At 48.6% G+C, this 20,899-nt stretch overlaps 1 protein-coding gene across 2 annotated transcripts in view; it reads left to right on the top strand.

Annotated features, from left to right (window-relative positions):
* Bcar3 (BCAR3 adaptor protein, NSP family member) overlaps positions 1–20,899 on the top strand; it is a 115,052-nt gene that overhangs the window by 81,336 nt on the left and 12,817 nt on the right. For both annotated transcript variants that reach the window (XM_027935175.2, XM_071618068.1), the window contains 4 exons: positions 7,756–7,884; positions 10,271–10,713; positions 13,374–13,477; positions 14,529–15,181. In XM_027935175.2, coding sequence (XP_027790976.1) covers positions 7,756–7,884; positions 10,271–10,713; positions 13,374–13,477; positions 14,529–15,181 — 1,329 coding nt within the window. The remainder of the gene's footprint in view (positions 1–7,755; positions 7,885–10,270; positions 10,714–13,373; positions 13,478–14,528; positions 15,182–20,899) is intronic.

Below are 20,899 nucleotides of genomic sequence, written 5' to 3'. Positions count from 1 at the left end.
AAGGTGAAAACTATACATTACAAGCCCCTCGACTTGTGTGTAGAGTTGGGGGCTGAAAGAGATTCTAGGTTTCATATCAGCTTTAGCTTGGGGCATACCTCAACTAAGTCTCTGAGCCTACTGGTGGTGTGATAAGTCTGGTAGCTTTGTAGGTAGCAGGTTTTAAGACTGAAGATAGGAGGTAGACGAATTATTAGGAGGCAACTATAGAAGTTTCAGAAAAATAGTTGAATCAGTGGGGAATAGAATGGGAATGGTAAGAGGTAGAATCTGAAATTTCCTTCTTTTCTCCTTCCCTCTTTGCCACCTCCCCTTCTTCCCTTCCTTTCTCTCTGTCTCTTCCCCAGACCAGAGATGCTCTACCACTGAGCTACACCCCCAGTCCCTTTTATTTTGAGACAGGGTCTCACTAAATTGCAGAGGCTGGCCTCCAGTTTGCAATCCTCCTGCCTCAGCTTCCCATGTAGCTGGGATTATAAGCATATACTACTGTGCTTGGCTCAGAATCAGAAATTTTTTTATCTATAGACACCAATTTTGAGTTTGAATAATGAGGGCAAAGGAGATGCCAAAGGCCAGGAAAGGGAGAGAAGGGCAGAGTTTGCAGTGGGACGAGTTCATTTCATTCATACTGACCTCAATTCTGAAATGCATGGTGGGAATTTTCCTTGCCAAGCACCAACCCTAAGGGCTGGAGATGGAGATTTGGGCATTACCAGCACATTTCAAAAGAATGCACCAGCCTTGTACCTCCATCCTGGCCCCACCCAGTCCATTCTGTTCACTCTCTGTGTGGACCTGTTGCTTTTCCTGGGCAGAGATCTTCAACTGACTGTTATCATCTGGAGAATGAAGATCTGACCCTCAGCCCCAGAGTCAGATTCCACTCATCTGATCTCTGTCCTGATCAGGACTACTGTGGTCACAAGTGACAGGGACCCAGCTCATGCTAGCTTAGGTCACAGGGTATTTCCTGGCTGAAGTAATCAGCTGCTACCAGGACATCTTGTGTCTCTTGTTCCTCTTCTCTGCATGTGCTGATTTGGTTGTCTCAGACCACTTCTGTCCCTCTGGTAGGAAACCTGAAGATGAAGTACCTTCAGACTTTGAGTCTCACGACATTTTCAACCAGAGCGGGATAGTGTCCTTGGGCGCAGGACCCTGTCCTGGGCCAACCAACAATGGCCAGAAAGGTGGGCTGTGAACCAGATTCATGGACTGAAGATGGAGCGCTCCTTCAGGGAGGGTGCTGGAGTCCATTACATATGTATATTCGTACCAAATATGCCCATTGCTGTACCTTTGCATTACTTCAGCCCTGTCCTCATCCAGAGCCTCCCTGTCACCATACCCAGCTACTCTTTGTCTCCCTTAGCTCAAATGTCCCTTCCTACCCTTCTCTTTAAGTTTCATCCTCAAGGTCCAACTTTGATTCTGCAGCCTGTCATTTCTCCTCCCCACCCCATGAGGCTATTCCCAGAACCCACCTGGACCACAGTGATCAAAAGACAAAGAGATGGAATAGCTCACTCAGGCTGCAGAACTGGGAACAGGAATAAGAGAGCAAGGCTGGAGGCCCACCCCCAGAGCTCTGGGGTGTGTTAACACTTTTGCTTGGTGTATGGCCTTCCACCAGGTTGTGCCCTCCCTGAGGGTAAGGACCCAGGCCTTCCTCTAGCCTGGTGCCTGGTAAATTGCTTGGACACATTGATAGCCATGACATGGTGCTTCTGCATCTTAATCTTTTGAAACTGCATCAGTTCATGGGCTGGGGGACAGGGTCTTTCTTGCACAACTTAAGATTCTGTGGAAAATGGGAAGCTTTTCTAACAGACAGAGATATAGTGAAACAAATATTAATTATAATGCAGATGCCATCTTTTTCTAATTCTCCTGTCTCCTGCAAGCAAATGAGCATCCGCAGCGAGCCTCTGAGAGTTTCTGACAGATGCCTGTGCACCCCGCCCTCATGCCTGGCTTAGGACCGGGGATCTCCTGCATATCCAGGCCTATTGTTGTGCCTGATTAGAAATGCAGGCTCTGATGCTCACTCGGGAGACCCCGTGCTCTGTTCCTCCCAGGCCGGAACAATTTTCTCTTCCTTGGAGAGCTGTTGAAACGTGGGTTTCTGAGTTAATCGAGGTTCCCAGCACGTCTGTGGAGCTGGCTCTGCGCCTCCAGAATGTGTTTTCCAGCCATCTCCTGGGCTCTAGCTATTCCAGCCTGTCAAGACCAGACTTGCCAGGGTGTGTGGGGCTGCAGAAACATTCTTTGCAGATTCACGGTGACACTCATGGTTTACAGAGCCAGCCCCGGCAAGCTAGCACCAGTCCTGGTCACAGAACTGGACCATGGGTGTTGCCTCTCAAGAGGAAAGAAGCTGGTAGCAGTCAGCTGCCAGGTTTGTGAACAACCGGGCTGCATTCCTCACTTCTCTCCTTAACCCCAGCCTCTCTGCGCTTCCTGTATCAGACCTTGAATGTGAAGTGTGCTTGGGAGCGGGGGTTGGGGGGAGGAGTGCTAGGGATTGAACCCAGGTCCTTGTGCACATTACACAGGTGCCCTACCACTGAGCCACACCCCCAACTCAAGTCTATGTTATAAAATCAGATAGTAGCATCCTGATATGATATGTCTGTCAATGACAGTTAACATTAGTGCTGACTACCCCCAGGCTGTGTTCCATCGCTTTATAGATATCCACCCATTTAATTCTTATTAGCCTCATTTGACAAATTATTATTCCTATTTTCCAGATAGGGAGCCTGAGGCTCCACAGAGAGTTAATGTCTTGCCTAAAGCCACACAGCTGTTCCGTGGCACAGTGGCCTGGGGATCAAGATGGCTGGCTGGACTGAGCTCTTAAACACTGTGCTGTAATGCCTGTTGATACTGAGGTTATTAAAATGCTGGTGATGAGAAAGATATAGTTAGACCCAGATTGTCATGAAAAGCATCAATTACAGTAATATATGCATTTTCTAACCTTCAATTTGATTGGACAAGTGTGGGCCTCAGCCACCTCCTGCATCTCCATCAGTTTACCTGCATCTAATCTCAGACCCCAATGCTAATGACTGAGACTAAAATGCTATTTTTAAAAGGGGAGTCATGTGAGTGGGTAAGCATGATACAGGAGTACTACCCGTGCCTAATAGATACTTAGGACTCTATATATGGCACCTCTTCTTATGCCTCCCCTACCCCACCTAAAGGACTGCTTCCAAATGCCTGGTGGGTGAGATTCAAGCAAGCCTCGGGGTAGAAGACGTGGCTCCTACCTGCGTCCTTGTTCTGTAGTGGGTGGATATGGTCCCCAGAAGGAAGTGGCAAGACCTGTGGGCAGAGTGTTCTGGACTCAGAGCTGAGCAGCTTCCCTTCCTCCGGAGGCTGCCATGTGAGGTGGGGCTCAGAATGGCTGGAGTCTGTGCTGGGCAGAGAAAGCCCACCCTTGTCTCTCCTGACCACCAGCTCCTTCCTCTTCAGATAAATATGTGAGAAAATGAAGAATCAAACTCACCTTCTAGGAATGAGGTTCAAATTCAGGGCACAAAATAAGAGAATCACCTTGGAGAAAGAGTTGTCCTACTATAACATGGTCATCGTTAGTATTCATAGCATTTGTGTGAGAAATTGATTATTCATGAGTTTTCCCACTCTTTCTTCCCGCCTGGCAGTTGAAGAGCATGCAGCCCACAGGGCAGTGAGCACCGCATCTACATTCAGTGAAATCTGTCCAAGAGGGCAGGCGAATCTCCCCTGGGCACTTTAGTGCCACTGTCCTGTGCTGACAGAGGGACTGAGGGTGACTTGGGTCCAGGCAGTCTTTGAGGTACATTGAATTCAGAAGACATTTACAGAAACAAATGTGACAGAGTTGGAACATACGTGCTAGGAGAAAAGGCTCCAGGAACTGGGGCGGATTGAAACAATATACTTTTGCACTCTCTCTTCCCAAGACCAGATGATGCTGTGCGGATGCTGTCTCTTTTAGTGCATAATTCTAGCCTCTGCAAATAATACCAATGCATGTGACTATTATGTGTGTAAATACTTATCTCTTCTACCCTTCCATCAGAAATGTAGTTTAAGGAAGAGCAGGAGGATTCCTAGGATGTTAGTTGTTCTGGTCAGTTTTTTCACTACTACACCCTGAGCAGAATCATTGTACGGGAGGAAGAGTTTATTTGGGGGCTCACACTTTCAGAGGTCTTAGTCCATAGGAGGCTGGCTCCATTCCTTAAGGCAGAAGAGTGTGGCAGAGGGAAGCAGCTCACATTTTGATCCAGAGGCAAGACAGACTGTACTTTCCAGAGAGATATGCCCCAAAGGCCTGCCCCCAGGGACCCACCTCCTCCAGCCATACCCTACCCACCTTCAGTTACCACTCAGTTAATCCCAAAGAGGTTAATTCACTGATTGGGTTAAGGCTCTCATAATTCAATCATTTCTCCTCTGAACCTTTTTGCATTGTCTCACGATTAAGCTTTTGTAGGCACACCTCATATCCAAACCATAACATTAGTAGAATCATTCAGACCGTGGATCAACGAGAGGCCACACAGTTGGGATGAAACCTTTGCTGAGGGGAGAGGTGTCATTGTGTTATCTTAAATTGCTAGAATTCTCTTTGTAGCCAAGACCTATAAAATTAGCCTAAGCCTAAGTAAAATAGTTGCATTTCAAGAAAAAAATTCAAATTCCTCCCACATGGTAGCAACAAAGCAAAGGGTGCACTGTCACTAAGAAATCAGGGGATTTAGGGGAAGCTGACAGAATTCTGCCAATGTCACAGACACATGTGACCCATTCCAGGAACCAGGAATCTCATTTTTGGTTACCAAGGAGCACAACTGCCAATCACGGGGTCTCAAACTAAAAATAGACACATTTTGCCTTAACTTCTTATATGCTTACTCCTCACCAACCATGGGATTTACAGGCCATCAAAGTTCTTATGTGTAGTGGCAGAATCATAGTTGGCAAGATTAAGGTCTTATAAAGTATAGGCAATTGGGAAACATCAAAGTTGTGTTAATATATGTGATTAAAACAGTAAGTAAAAGTTCTAGAAGGCACCCACCCCCTCCACATAACCACCATTTAATCCTGAGGTGTCCATGTGTGGGGACCCTGGCATTGCTCCCTGGGTCATTTGGGAGACAGGGCCCACATCTCCACTGAGGCAGAGAGGCTCCAGCAGCAAACCTGCTCCTCTGAATGTATTAGAACCAGCCCTCACTGGCTTGGAATGAAAAGCCCTTTGTCATCACTAGGACCAACCTCCCTTAAATTCCTTCTCTCGCTTCTTCCCCTCCCCACACACACCCCCCTCCTTCCCTTGTAAAAATCAAGTCTAGGCAATTGTATAACCAACCCCCTAACTTCTCACAAATGATGCGGGTGATTAAGGGCATGTTTTATGAAGTCTGGCCCTTCATTTGAGAGGGTCAATCTCTGTAATCTCCTTCTCCCTCCTCCCTGGAGATAGTCCCCTATTGCACCCTACAGTACCCTCTTAAGGGTCTGTGCAGGAGTGGGGGGTGGGTAATAATTGTGGATTTTCCTCTAAGGAGTCAGGATATTTTTGGTAACAAGTGTAAAACAGTATGATCTCAAAGCCTGGAGTCAAACATTGTTGCATATAAAATGCTTAAAAAAAAAAAAAAAAACAACTTTTATAACTGATGCTGAGCAGAAGACTGGGGGAGAGAAAAGTGATCTGGATGTGGGGGCATTAGGGAGGAAGCAGAATGCAAAGATAAATAGGGAATAGCTTTTTGGATGTGAGCAAATAATATTTCATTGAAGGATTATGTAAGACCTACTACATATGTTCAGATCTCTACGTTTTCAGACCACAGAATGAAAAGAGGCCCAGGGCTTATGAGAGCAATACTGATTGCCTGTCAGGTGGCCAGAGAGGGGCTTGGGCCACAATATCAGTTAAGACTATCAGCTACCTGAAAACACCCAAAATCACAGACTTAAAGAAAATCAATCCCTTAGTGATCTGGGGCCAGTGATCCAGGGTTGGCATGTTAGCCCCATTGTTACCAGGGACCCGGCCTGGTCAGGCCTTCTGCGCTACCATCCCAAGACCCTCCTCAGGGTCCAGGATATTGTCACGTCTCCAGCCATCACATCTAACCTCAGAAGTCACACTATCTCTGCAGTTTACCCTTTCTTGGCTAGACCTTAGTCACGTGGCCACATATTCCTATAAGAAGACAGAGATTGAGAAATGTCATCTTTTGGCTGAATGTCAACAGGCCCAGCTAAAATAAGACATTGAATAAATCAAGAAAAGGGTAGAATCCCCATAACTGAGAAAAGTCATAGGAGTTCCTCTTCCTGGAATAGTGTTCACACTACATTCAGGCACAGCTCAAGGGCAGAGGTAAATGGGTTTCTGGCCTAGCAGGAAGCAAGGCAGACAGTAAGTGACAATCAGTTGACAACCTATGTTCTGTTCTCAGGTCTGCAGATGTAATGCAGGCAGTACCAGACAGGGCTATGTGAAGCCCCCTGAGCATCAGGACGGTCAGCCTGGCATCTCTTTGATGAAAATTCCATTCATCAAACACTCCCAACATTTCTGTCTGCCCTGAGAGAAGGGTGGGGGAGAAGTAAGCAATTAGAGAGGCCGAGCTCCACCCTGAAATCAGCCCCTGAGTCATTCCTCAGCCAGCACCCATCAAGGGCCACACGCTCAGAAACACTAGAGAATAAGAGTCCCGTCATGAAACCCCAAGTCTGTTTTTGTTTTCTTAGTGAAGGATTTGGGGCTCTCAGCTTGCTGAGGTGCTAAGCTATGATGTGGAATAATTCTGTGGCATGTGGGGCAAGCTGGAGAACTTGGGAAAACAGAGGGACACGGCCTTTCCTTCTCACCTGGCCAGCCAGTGGCCCCCAAGCCTGGTTTGCTGGGAACCACAAGGGTGTACAAGTTCAGTCCACAGGTTGTAAGTGGGTGTGATTCTAATTAAATCTGGAGCCCATGTCACCCACCCACAGCTTCCTGCCTTGGCTGCTGTGTGGTGGTCTCAGACTATCTGAGGTGAAAGACCAGTTTTTGTTTCCGTTTCTATTTCCAGTCTGTCAGAAAAATGAAATGAATTTATTGGAAAAAATCATATTACCAAGTTATACAAAATATAAACTCAGACTTCTGTTAGATTCAACTGGTAGAAAATGGCTGGGTCCGAGTGCTCTGCAAGTTTCTAAAGACTACCTCAGTTCCTGGACCTAGTTTGCATGTAGTGAAGAATTTAAAGTCATTGCTGCTAACCCCATGGACTTTACTTTGGACTTCAGTGTCCCAGAGGCCCAGGGTCGAGGACCACTGGGGAACTGTGGACCTTCCTGGCTCCACCTGGGGCAATTCTAAAGGAGCTTGAGGAAGCTCCCCCTGGGAAGAGAGCAGGCTGGCCAAGCTGGGCCTCGCTGTCTCATCCCTCTCTTTAGCCCCTCCTGCCCAGCCAGTTGCTGCTTCAATGCATAGTACTACCATAGTCTCCATGTGCTGGTGAAAATTTTATTACCTGCTTGTGCATGGAAAAGTGAAAGGTCACAGTGAATTGCAATCTCACAGTGAATTGCAATCACTATGCACGCTCTCTGCCTGAACACGGCCTGGGGCATGGTGCTGGTTTGCTTAGCACAGCAGAGGACCAGCAAGGCGATGCTATCTCCAGCTGGCATGGCCTGGCCAGGCCCGGCCAGAGGGAGGTCACTGTGGGCTCTGTGTTGCAGTTCTCCAAGGAGAGACACATCATGGACAGGACCCCCGAGCGGCTAAAGAAGGAACTGGAGGAGGAGCTGCTGCTGAGCAGTGAGGACCTGCGGAGCCACGCCTGGTACCATGGCCGCATCCCCCGACAGGTACATGCTTGTCCCCTCAGGCAGTGTCAGCCTAGTGGCCCTGCAGGGTCCCACTCCAAGATCATGTGGGAAAAGGCCTCTGTTTAGCTAAAAGCCAATGCCATAAGTGAGATGACTTAGACTCCTCTAGGGAGACCTTGGGAAGAGCAAAGGTCAGTAACCCAAAGTACATTTCCACATGGCCAGTAAGTGGATGCAGGAAAAGCCAGCATTCCTGTGGGCTGTCAACACGAGTCAGCAGGAGGCCGCAGCCACGGGGGCAACAACCTGAAGGAGACCCTGCCTGCCGGGCTGTGGCTCAGATGGCTGAGCTCTTGGCCAGCTGCCACCACCTCCTGCCCTTTGGAAACTGCCTCCTGTTTAAGGTGGTAGCTTAGCTTCAGGGGATGGGGCGTTGGCACCGCCTGTCAAGCGGCCTCTGCCCTAGTGGGGCCAGCAGCTGTTCACTCTGTCCTTTACCTCTTGTATCCCATGACCCAGAGATGGGAAAGAGGAGGAACAATGCCAGTGACCACAGATACACAGCCTGGAATTTACTTTGTGTGGTTGTCCTTGGGGTCACTGCCGTGAATGATGTTTCTATTTAATGCTATGAAAATTGAAAAATAGATTAAGTCTGCAGAATTGAGGTATAGAATTTCCTTTGGGTTTTTACTGTAAACCTGATCTGGTCAATTATTAACCAAGGACAACATGACAGGAAATGGGTGGGGGGAGGGTGACATGTTGTAAATTAACTGTTTTTAGTTTAGCAGATTTCTCAGCACTTTCAAAGAAATAGTTCTTATTCTAACCTAGCTTTTTTTTTTTAAGTGTAAAATTGATTGTATAAAATAGAGATAACAAAAAAGAAGAAAAACTCCCATCCACCATTGTCTCCTGGAGATAACCATGATGAACATTAGATATATATCCTCAATCAAGCAGGAGATGAGTGCATATTACTATTTGTAGCCTGCTTTCTTCACTTAGTGATAATTTCCTGGAAATTCTCACCTGCTATAAAATGCTCTGCTTGATACGTACGTGTGGACCAGTCTGTATCATATGTAGATCCATTATATGTGCACATCACAATGTATTAGACACTTAGGTATTCTAGCACTCTGACCAAGATCCTACAAGATAACTACTGTGTTCATACCTAATAATTTTTCCACAGGATCAATTCCAAGAAAAGGCATTTCTGTGAAAACATTTTTAAGTCAAAGATGCAATTTTAAGGTAACCATGGTAGCATACTATTTTAAGCTAACCGACATATACCATTGATTGAATGCTGGAATATCCCAGAAAAATTGTCAGAGTTTATTCAACTGACAAGTGACACCAACATCCTTCTCCTTATTATGATGACAGAATCTGTTTACCGTTTGTCATGAGTGCAAATTTTCAACAGAATTCCAATCTGGATAACTGAACATCATAGCAACAACAATAATAGTTATAGCCAACTCTTTATCCCTTTGAATCTTTACAGCCACTCTGTAGGTAATATTATTGTCCCTATTTTACAGATAACGAAAGTGAATCAAAATTGTAACGACTCCTCCAGTTACCCAGTGAGGCAGACTGCAGAGCCAGGCAGTGGGGCTGCAGAACAACCAGGCTGCACCACGTGTAAATTCTCCTTTTGCTTGCCGTCATCATAGTTAGTCATTTTTGAGCACCCACTGTGTTTCAGGCACTGTGCTAGTGCTTGGCATGTTATGAATGCAGATTCATCATCCTCACAATGACTTGGTGAGAGGAGAAAGCCCAACTTGGCTTTGTTCCAGGCTTCCCCAGCCAATGATTGGCATGTCCAGAATCCAGCATGTGTCTGATGCTACAGATCCACCTATGGATCCCTCCTACCATTGGCCAGGCCTAGAGAGGGACACTTCCAGAGACCAACCGATACCCATATTCTCACTCCCCTGGCTGGGGAGAGAAAACCAGACCTGCCAGGCACATGTGTTTTTCCTTTCTTGTTCTCTGTTGCTTTACATCCTTCCAATCTTTGTGGAGATCTCTTCTCATGAGGCTTCCCCAAGGACCCTCTTTGGAAGGACAGCCCTCACTCTCCTCCCTAATATTCTCTCTGCCTTCCTGTCTCTTAACTTTACCTCCGATGCACCACACCTTTCGTTCAGGTAGCCTCACGCACCCCAAGCGCTCCACGAAGGGCAGGAGATCCCCGGGCGCCTGCTTCATCACTGTGTGAGGCAGGTGCCTACAGCAGTGCTTGGCACGTAGAAGGTGGTCCGTCAATAGATGTCAGATTTGACAAGCTCAGGAGCCAACCGAGGAAGAGACACCAGGTGCTGTCCTCCCTTGGTCCCAGCACTCTGCAAAGGCACAAGAGTCTGCCCTCCCTTCTCCTCACTCACCACTTTGTCCACAGGTGTCTGAAAACCTTGTGCAACGGGATGGTGACTTTCTGGTTCGCGACTCTCTGTCCAGCCCCGGAAACTTTGTCCTGACCTGTCAGTGGAAGAACCTGGCTCAGCACTTCAAGATCCACCGGACGGTTCTGCGGCTCAGCGAGGCCTACAGCCGCGTGCAATACCAGTTTGAGATGGAGAGCTTCGACTCCATCCCCGGCCTGGTGCGCTGCTATGTGGGCAACCGGCGGCCCGTCTCCCAGCAGAGCGGTGCCATCATCTTCCAGCCCATCAACAGGACGGTGCCTCTTCGGTGTCTGGAGGAGCGCTATGGCACGTCCCCAGGCCGGACCCGGGAGGGCAGCCTCACCGAGGGAAGGCAGGACGTGGCCAAGAGGCTGAGCCTCACCATGGGTGGCGTCCAGGCCCGGGAGCAGAGCTTGCCCAGGGGGAACCTCCTCAGGTGGGTCAGGGCTTCCTCTGGGGGTGCCAGGGCCTCCAGGCCTGGTTGGGGTACCTGGGCTTAGTTCAGCCAATGAGAATAGAGAAGCAGTAAAGGATGTTGGTGAGAATGCCCATAAGGCAGTGCACAGTTAGTTCCCAACTGAGTTGTATCAAAAACAAGTGGCACCAGGCACAGCAGCACACACCTGTATTTCCAGCAATTTGGGAGGCTGAGGCAGGAGGATCGCTAGTTCCAGGCCAGCCTCAGCATTTTAGTAAGACCCTATCTCAAATTTTTTTTTTAAATATTTATTTTTTGGTTGTAGTTGGACACAATACCTTTATTTTATTTATTTATTTTTATGTGTTATGAGGATCGAACCCAGGGCCTCACATATGCTAGGTGAACACTTTACCGCTGAGCCACAACTCCACCCCCTCAAAATAAAAATTTTAAAAAGGGCTGTGGATATAACTGGGTGGTAGAGCACCTCAGGTTCAAACCCCAGCACCCCCCACCCCCCCCACCCCCCCACCACCCCACCACCACCCCCCCACCCCCGGGGCAGGGCTCACCAAGCTGATTTGTACAGGACCTGTCTTGTGGAGTCAGGAGTCCATGTGCATTTTACCTAACAGTGTAGGAGAGAAAGAGAGAAGAGGCTGGGACCTAGACCACCCGGCCCCTCCCTCCTGTCATGCAGCCTGACCCAGCTCCTGGCTTCTCAGCTGACGTGCATAACCAACATGTTTAATTCCACTCACTGGTTTTCTGTCTGGACCAAGAGGACATGTCATGAACTGTAATTTCTATATTGCAAAAATTTAGAACTCTGAGTAACACAAATTACAGCTGTGTGCTGCCTGGAGGCTCCGGTACATGTTAGTCAGCATCTGGCTACGACTCCATGGCTCCTATGCTTGGCTCCATGCTGACCAGCTGTGCAACCCCAGGCAAATGCTTTCACCTCTCTGGGCTTCCCTTTGTTTATCCAGAAAGATGAAGCTTAAGCTAAGCAAAGTGCTTAGAAAAGTATAGGCGCATAGTACTAGGTAAGTACTAAGAATCCTAGTAACTATCAGTATCTAGGAGGCAATAGAAAGTCCAACTAACTCAGGGTAGTTGCAGACAAGGAGACAAAAATGGAAATCCTCCGTTTCAGGGAAAGACTGAACTCAAGATCCCTGGAAACATTAATGGGTGCTTTTTCTTCTGATCCCTTTAGGAATGGGGGCTGGCTGCTCAGACTTTGGAGCCAGGAGTTAGTGTGGATGGAGCCAATTTTTGGCAACACTCAGCTGGAAGTATGCTCAAGGAGTCTCCTGGTCTGCCCCCAGTGATCCTGGTTAAAAAAAAAAAAAAACTTTGAAAGATAAGAAATGAAAGATTGAGAAAGTCTCCAGGTTGCCGAGGCAGGCCTCCAGAGCCACTCTGATTGCCCTTTGGAATGTACAGCCTGCACCACTGCGCTCAGGCGCTCAGGCAGAGGCCGGAAAGGCCTGGAGGCGGGGGCAGGGTGGGCCAAACACCGATATGGCCCCTCTGGCCATCGCCCTGCCCTGCTCCCCCACGTCAGCCCTGGCCTGCTGACACGCTCCCTGACGTCAGGCATGCTGGTTGGCTGGCAGCCGGCCGGCCCCAGGCAAAGGTGTGCTCTCAACCAGGTTACCGTGGCCCTGCTTTCTGCAGGCTGTTCTGGCCCTGGCGTTTGACCAAGGGGTGGCCACTGATTACATGTCGTTTCTCCAAAGCCATTTCCATTGGAATTTACCCTCTGCCTTGCCTTATCTCTGAGGGGTTCCTGGACTTACTCTGTTGCTGGGAGCTTTTTTTTTTTTTTTTTTAATTTGTTTCTTTGGTGCTATCAAAGGTAGGAAAGAACTTGATGATTTCCATAACATAAGAATGTCTTATGCTTATGGCCAGGCCAGTTAAAGTTTGTCTAAGTTGGCTGGTGGGGTGCTTTTTCCTGTAGCAGCAGTTTCCACTGCTGGGTGCCGATGAGGGACATTCCCTCTCTGATCTGGAAGGACAGACCTTCCACCTCTTGCCAGTGTGGGGGTGTGCTGCGCCTCTGGCTGCTGCCTGCCGACCAGGCTAGTTGCCTTTCCAGCTCAGCGGGATGAGGTGTTCTGGGGGTCCCCCCAGGCAGCCAGGAGGATGGGTGTGACAGCCTCCCCTGCAATCCTGCAGATGACTTGGGGGATGCTGAGATTTGCTCTGAAATGGAAAGTGCCCCACAGCTTCCTTCCAGCTGACACGGTGAAGCATTGTGGAAAATGCATGCTGGTTAAACAAGTCGTTCCCCTGGGGTCTGAAAGTAATTTTAGGCTCTGTTAAAAGTACACATTCCAGTTCATCAGATTTTCCCGGGAGTACCATGAAACTTTTACCCTGCTCGGTTCAACAGGATGGAAGGGCTGAGAGGAGGCACCCTAGGACTTAGCTGCCTTGGTCCTGGGGGCGTGGGATGGAGCACACGGCAGGGTTGTAGAGTAATCGCCCCATCAGTAATTCCTCCTTCGTGGACATTCCTTTACTGTCAGGGTATGCATAGCAATCTCATTCTGAGCAATTTTCTCCCCCCCCCCCCTTTTTTTTTTTTAACTTTCCATGACGTTGCCTAAAGGTTTTACAGCTTAATGACATGTTTCTGCCCCGCTTGTCTTTGACTTCAGGAATAAAGAGAAGAGCGGCAGCCAGCCAGCCTGCTTGGATGACATGCAGGACAGGAGGGCCTTAGCCCTCAAAGCCCACCAGTCGGAAAGTCACCTTCCAATCGGTACGTCTTTGGGAATTTTCCAGAAAAGGGGCGCCCTGTTGTCTTGCTCTATCTAGTCACCTAGATTAAAAAAGGACCCAAGGCTCCCGATTGGAGGGGAAAGGCTTTGCAGAACTGTATCTGGTTGCAAAGCGCTGAGCCTGCTGCTTATGAACCTTTAAGCCTTGTAATAAGCCTTCAAGGTGAGTGCGATTATCCCCATTTTGTAGTTAAGGAAACTAAGGCATAGAGACGTTAAGTAACCAGTCCCGCGTCACCTAGCATTTGAACCCAAGTTTTCTGATTCCAAGCCCATGGCATGACTGGCTGCCTTCCTGATGAATGAGCCTACTCCCTCAGTCCCCTCCCTGGGCAGAGGTGGGTGGGTTGATCCTGGGGCTTCGGGTGGAGCAGCTGTCCAGAGGGACCTCCCTTCTCCATTCTCCTTTCAGAACCCGAGAAATGATAAAGTATGGGGAAACCTAGTAACCAAATACATTAATAGGCTGTGGGGTTGTTTGGTGTTTGTTTGTTGTTTTCTTTACATAAGTGGCCTTCCTTGGGACCATGAAGTGATTTTTCCTAATGCCCTTTCGTGAACTACTCTGTGTGGGTTGTGTCAATGTCTTTGTCTCCCTTTACGGTGTTTCTAGCTTTCCTTTTCACGCTGTCTGGGATCTGCCCTGGCTTTGAGAGTGACTCAGGATGCTTTATGCTATGTGGCTGGAGACTTCTTTTCTGAGGGCAAGACAGCACTGTTCCCTGTCCTCCAAGCTCAACATGTTTTCCTGCTCTGTCTATGGCCAGAAATGACCTAGCAGCCCAGCTGTCCACAGGCTGTCCCTAGGATTTAGAATTGCCCCAGGAGTGTGGGGTGGGGCCAGCCTAGCACTCACAGAGTTCTAGACTGCTCTGGAGTGGGCTTGGGCAGCCACACCGTTTACTTTGGGGAGGGAAAATTGAAACCCAGGGTTATGAAGTGAGGGCTGGGAGCTGCCATGTCCCTCCAGTTTTGTTTATTCTCTGATCTCCACACAGCGAGTGTTCTTTGACCTTCTTTTATCCTCCACAGGCTGTAAGCTGCCTCCCCAGTCCCCAGGCATGGACAAAAGCCCCTGTCCGAACTCACCTGTGTTCAGGACAGGCAGCGAACCCACCCTGAGCCCAGCATTGGTTCGGAGGGTCTCCTCAGATGCTAGAACAGGGGAGGCACTGCGGGGGTCTGACAGCCAGCTGTGCCCCAAGCCGCCCCCCAAGCCCTGCAAGGTGCCCTTCCTCAGAGCTCCCCCATCCCCAGCTGCCTGGCTCAACTCGGAGGCCAACTACTGTGAACTGAACCCAGCCTCTGCTGCAGGCTGTGACAGAGGAGCAAAGCTGCCCTTACGTGCCCAAGGCAGCCATGTAGAACTGCTAACAGCCAAGCAGAATGGAGTGTCTGGTCCCCGGAACTCTGGAACCAACTACTTGATCCTTGATGGGGACGATGGGGCCAGACCTTGGGAACTGCCAGCAGCACAGATGGGTGATGGACAGGAGGACAAGGACAAGTTTGTAATACCTCTCCTGGAGACTGTCTCTTCCTTCAGGCCCAATGACTTTGTGTCAAAGCTCCTTCCTCCAGAGAACAAGCCCCTGGAAACAGCAATGTTGAAACGTGCAAAAGAACTGTTCACTAACAACGACCCCAAGGTCATCGCCCAGCACTTGTTGAGCATGGACTGCAAGGTGAGTGCTCGGGCACTAGGTTCCTTCTGGCCTTTTGAAGGTTCGTGAGAATGTCTGTCTTGCTTCTCTCCTCCTTGCCAGTTAAGTGCTTTGCTTATGTCTGAAGTCTGAAGATAACACAGGGGTGGGGATTTATTTACAGGGTGGGAACCACGGTCAAGACAACCTTTGTCCAGAAAGCTTGTAAACTTCACCTTGGACAGAGGGAAGGCAGGGTCCGCTCCCTGCACCCACCCCTACTGGTGACAGTTGCTTCAGCACAATCTCCTCCTCCCACCTGGTGCTTAGTTAAAAATTCTCCCCTGGACTCAACCCCATCAGAACTGGCAAGAGCCAAGCCAAAGGAGAGACAACCACAGATGAAAAGCTAGTTTTTGGAGTAGTAGAGTCTTGGCTATTTTTATTTCATTATACATTATACTTACATACATTATATATTCTGTTACTAAAATAGTCTTTAGGATAAGCATTTTTAAAGCCACCTGGATTTTTTTTACAATAATTGCTTGATTTTTTTAAACAAATTATATGGATTAAGATAAAATTAAAATCACACAAATTCTAGTTTCCTGGTGATCACCATTGGCAACACTTGGTGCATGAAAAAAAATGCCACATTACCATATGCTCTGTAAATATCCTTTGTTTACCACACAGATGACCCTGGCCTGTACATCCTTTTCCAAATCTGGAATCTGTTGCTGAAAGTCTCTGATGACTGTCTTTCATCATCATTTTTGATCAGACGTGGTTCTTTCAGGTGTGGGTGGCCTTTGTTCAGAGGAGGTCCCAAGGCAACCTCATCATTCACTGAGATATTTCTGGACAACAGGTGTCTCGGGCTGAGCAGGGCTCAGCCACCTCCTCAGGATAAAGTGGCTGATCCCTGCACATCTGAGCAGCAGACAAGGCCTCAGTGAAATTTAAAGCCCCTTTTCATTCATAGTTTAGGGAACTCAATTAGCTTCAAAGGTCAAGGCTTATTTAAGAATTGGATTTTTCTTCCTGAGTCAGGAATCCTGGCTGGAAATCCAGTCTTTGCCCCCCCCCCCCCCCCCACTCCCCAGCATGTTGGGTCGTTGATGAAGGGCTCCCCACAACAGCCTTAAGGAACATTATTAGATAGTTGCTGATGGTCCTGGGAATAAAAAAAAAAATCCTTTCCTGAAAACAGAGTCTGAGGGGTGACTTGGTAAGTGGCATACCTCACTGTCCAGGCCTGGGAGGTGAAACTTTCTGGGTGAGGCAGCACCTCTAATAAGGGGCCCTGAGAAGAAAGCAGGGAAACTCTGCTCTGGAAAAACAAGGGCTTGTTGTCTTGATGGGCTGGATTGGCTAGGGGTCCTTGGACAGTGCTCACAGGTGATCAGATAATCTGCCGTGTTCAATTCTTACCTCACTTTAAAGCAAGCTAAACCTGTTCGGAGGTAAAAGAATTGGAGGACTCCTGTTCAAGTCAGCCAGTCACACTGAGCCCTGGATATGAGAGCAGAACGTGCTAATAGGCCAGGAGTGAGATTCTAGGCTGGCTTGAGCCTGCCTGGGTTCTCCATAGAGGAAGCTCTTGTGAAAACATGGGTCTGGGCAAACTGAACAGTTCCAAGTGGAATAAATCCTTCTGTGGCCTCAGGTAGGGCTTGATGGTGATCGAGGAAGGGGAGAGGTACCTGCCCACTTTTTGCAGTACTGGAACCTCCCCACTGCCTTTGACAGCTATGAAATAAGAGCGCAAGTGTTCTCAGTTGAAGAACATGCAGTCCACCCTCTCTCTTGCTCTGTGGGGCCTCATGCCCTCCTGTTGGGGCCTCGCTTTCTTGTCTGCTCTCGGGCACCCCTGGCAGTGGAGGAGCCAGCCTGGGCTCTGCCTCCCCCAGCCCCAAGGGCAGGGCTGCATCCAGTCCTTCCTGCCGTCCACCAATGTTTCCTTCTTCTCTTCCTGGAACCAGCAGGCACAACCAGCATCTCTTAAGAGGAAAATTCTTCTCCACACCAAATGTAGCAGCAGCCAGATGAGGCCACCCAGGAGTCAGAATCAGGCGCCAGGCAGCATCTGGGCCCCATGTTCCAGTTCCCACCCAAGCACACAGCCCAGGGATAGATGATCAGAAGGCCATTAGGATAGCAGAGGTCCTGAGAGCCCTGGAGCCTGCCTGCCCAGCAGTGTCCAGCTTCTACCCCCAAGGGCCTGGCTAGGGGCCTTGAGCCACTACCACCAGGAACAGCAAGCCTCCCCTTATCCTGTGCCCCACCTGCTCATCTTTGAGCAGTAGTTAAGAGCTTGACCTCAGGGGTGAGCTGCCTGAGTCTGAATTCCCCTTGGCCACAGTGGCTACAGGGCTCTTTCTCTCCCCAACTATCAGATGGAACACAGGGACCCAGATAATCAGCGAAGACTAATGGAAATAATACAGGTAAAGCCATGGACACCTTGCCTGGCCCACTATGAGCATTGAGTATTTCTTGGTGTTCTGTATTCAGCCTTAATTGACTGCCTATTGTGTGCCAGGCTGGCTCATGGTCTCTGCCCTAGAGGGACCGCACTGCTGTCTGATGGAGGAAGGGTGGGGAAGGACAGTGATAGGGAACTTGGACCACAACCCAGGTGGGAGATGCTCTGCAGGGGAAGGAAGGCACAGAAGCTGTGGTCCTCCTTAAACAAGAGCGGGGAAAGTCAGGGTGCTCTGAGTTCAGAAGTCTGAATAATTGGCCAGACAAATGTAGAAAGCATCTTGTGCTTGGTGGGAAGGCACATGTGCAGAAGCTCAGATGTCAAAAGGTATGGGGAGGGGCTGGGGTTGTAGCTCAGCGGTAGAGTGTGCACCTAGCATGCGTAAGGCACTGGGTTCAATCCTCAGGACCACATAAAAATAAAATAAAGGTATTGTGTCCACCTTATAATAAATAAAATAAATAAATAAATAGATATTAAAATTAAAAAAAAAATCCACGGAGAGAGAGGTTGGTTTACAGAAGATTCATTTGTGAGTCAAAGAAGGTAGGGATGGGTTAGGACAGGGAGGACCCTGGGGTCAGTGTTTCTAAGTCTCTACTTCTGGATTCTGCCTTTAAAGCACTTTATCACTGAGTGAGGGAGACAGACTCATGAGTGCATAGGTATGGATCTGAGCCCTCTGTGCTGCTTGGAGGCAGCAGAGCCAGCAAGCAAAGCCTGGCAATTTCATTGCACCTGGGAAGAGGGCCAAGCCAGGCATCCATAAAGGCTGCCCTGGGTCATGCAGCAGCCTCCAAGGCAGTGGCACGAGGAAGAAAAGGCAGAGTCCAGAGATTTAACAGAGCTGGGAGAGCCCAGACTTGGAGGACAGAGGGCGGCTGGAATACCTGTCTAGGATGCATATGCCACCCTGCCCTGCTGGGTCCAGCCCACAGTCCTCGCTCTGCAAGTGCTCCTCCTTCCTCCGCATCTGTGAGCCACACAGCTTTGGGCACCTCCTCGGGAGGCTGAGGCAGGAAGATCACAAGTTCAAAGCCAGCCTCAGCAATTTAGCAAGGCACGAAGCAACTTGGTGAGAATTTTTTTTTTTTTTAAGCACTGAAAATTGAATCCAAGGATGCATTACTACTGAGCTACATTCTCAACTCTTTTTATTTTTTATTTGAAGGCAGGGTCTACCTAAGTTGCTGAGACTGGCATTGAACTTGGAATCCTCCTGTCTCAGCCTCCCGAGTCACTGGGATTACAGGCATGTACCACAACACCTGGCAAGACACTATCTTTAAAAATAGGAAGAGGAGCTGGGGTTGTGGCTCAGTGGTAGAGTGCTTACCTAGCATGTGTGAGGTACTGGGTTAGATTCTCAGCGCCACATATAAATAAATGAACAAAATAAAGGCCCATCAACTTCTAAAAAAATATTTAAAAAAAACATAGGAAGGGCTGGGGAAGCTCAGTGGTAAGGCACCTCTGTGTCCAATCCCCAGAATCGCCCTCTCACCCCCCAAAACAGAATTTTATTGTACTGTAGCTTAGCCTAGAGTGAGCAGGTGTGGCCCCTGGAACCCAGATGACAGACTGTAGGCTTCTCATTCTCAGAAGAGGGATCGCAGAATGCCTGTTAATACTTCCAGAACAGAGCTGAATTAGTGAGGAGGAGCCTTTTAAGGTCTCATTATATAAAGTGTGCATGGAGGGGAGTGTCCCCACAGAGGTAACAGGGTTTGGAACCTCTAATAGGACTGCTGTCTAAACACGTGAGGAAGTGTGCAGGGCCTGCATTTGAGTTGCCTTGCCAAGGCCAAGGTGCAAATCTCTTTACCAGGATCTGGCCAGAATTCTTCCCACTTCCACGTGGCAAATGATTCATAACTTATGTTTCCAAATAGCTTTTGGGTTTTGTTTTCTGTTTTGTTTTGTTTTGTTGTTGATGTTTTTGGTGCCAGGGATTGAACTCAGGTGCCTAACCACTGAGCCACATCCCCAGCCCTATTTTGTATTTTATTTAGGGTCTCACTGAGTTGCTTAGTGCCTTGCCATTGCTGAAGCTGGCTTTGAACTCTCAATCCTACTGCCTCAGCCTCCCAAGCCACTGGATCATAGGCATGCACCATCATGCTCAGCTCTTTTGGTTTTAAGGTCATTTGAATCCTTTGCAAAGTCCTTGAGAAAAGTGAACTTAGTTAGCAATTGGATTAGACAAGGGAAAACTGAGGCCCAGAGAGTGGAGGTGAGACTGCAGTGTGGATTCTGCATCCTGGTCTGGGTTCCCCACTGGGAGCTGTTCCAGGCTCATCTCCCAGGGCTCACAGTAGTTTCTTTGCTTAACCACAGAAGTTAAGGGTCAGAGTTAATAATATTGGCTAAACTTCCAGATGTTTTTCTGGCTTATGATGAAGACATCTGCACTGCTCATGTTCCTAGGTAATTATGGTCAAGGATAAGTCCACCAAACAGAGGAGAGGGACACACTCTCTGTGTCCAGGCTTGGTTAGACCCATTGGGTCTGCATGTTGTACTATCAGTCCATCAGTGTGCTGCGAGGCCTCGTAGCCCAGTTGGAGACACACCAACTCAGCTGTGACATTTCACTGCAGTGTGTAGTAACTGCAGATGGTCTACTGATGCCTAATTCAGATCAACTGATTACACTAGACTCGAGATGGGTGAGAGCTGATGCGGACAAAGACTTTGTTTAAGGGAAACCTCTCTCCTCTCAGGAGGACGTGTGGGTGTGTTTGAGACTTGGGGTTTCAAATCACTCTACATGTTTTTAATAGCTTCCAGACACACGGTGCATTCACTGCGCCCGGGAGAGATGTAATTAAGGGTAATAGCAGACAGCCACGGCAGTTAAGTGAGAACATGAATCGCAAAGCCCACAGCAGAGGGGAGCTTGGACAGGATTCTGCTTCTCCACTGCAGGGGATGGTGGACTGCACATACGCAGTCCTGCTGTTGGCAACTGAACGTCGCAGCAGGATCCAGCCTGTGTCAGACAAAAGCCCAGAGAACTAAACCGTTCCCTGGCTGGGAAGGAATATGTACCAAATCTGCAGATTCTACAGACCAATTTGGGTGTTTCCCCAGTCTTTCTCCCCACTTATTAGTTTTATATTTCTGGTATGTGTATTAAAATGCGCAAATACATAAGAACCATATTTTTGGACACTGCTACTTATGAAGAAATGCAACAATGTAAAGTTCATCGCCACTGTCCCAGTTTAGTGTATTTCTTTTCACATGCTAAATATGCGCTGGGACCA

This window comes from Marmota flaviventris, chromosome 10 (assembly GCF_047511675.1).
Source record: "Marmota flaviventris isolate mMarFla1 chromosome 10, mMarFla1.hap1, whole genome shotgun sequence".
NCBI classification, from domain to species: Eukaryota; Metazoa; Chordata; class Mammalia; order Rodentia; family Sciuridae; genus Marmota; species Marmota flaviventris.
This window is presented reverse-complemented; position numbering and strand designations above follow the sequence as displayed.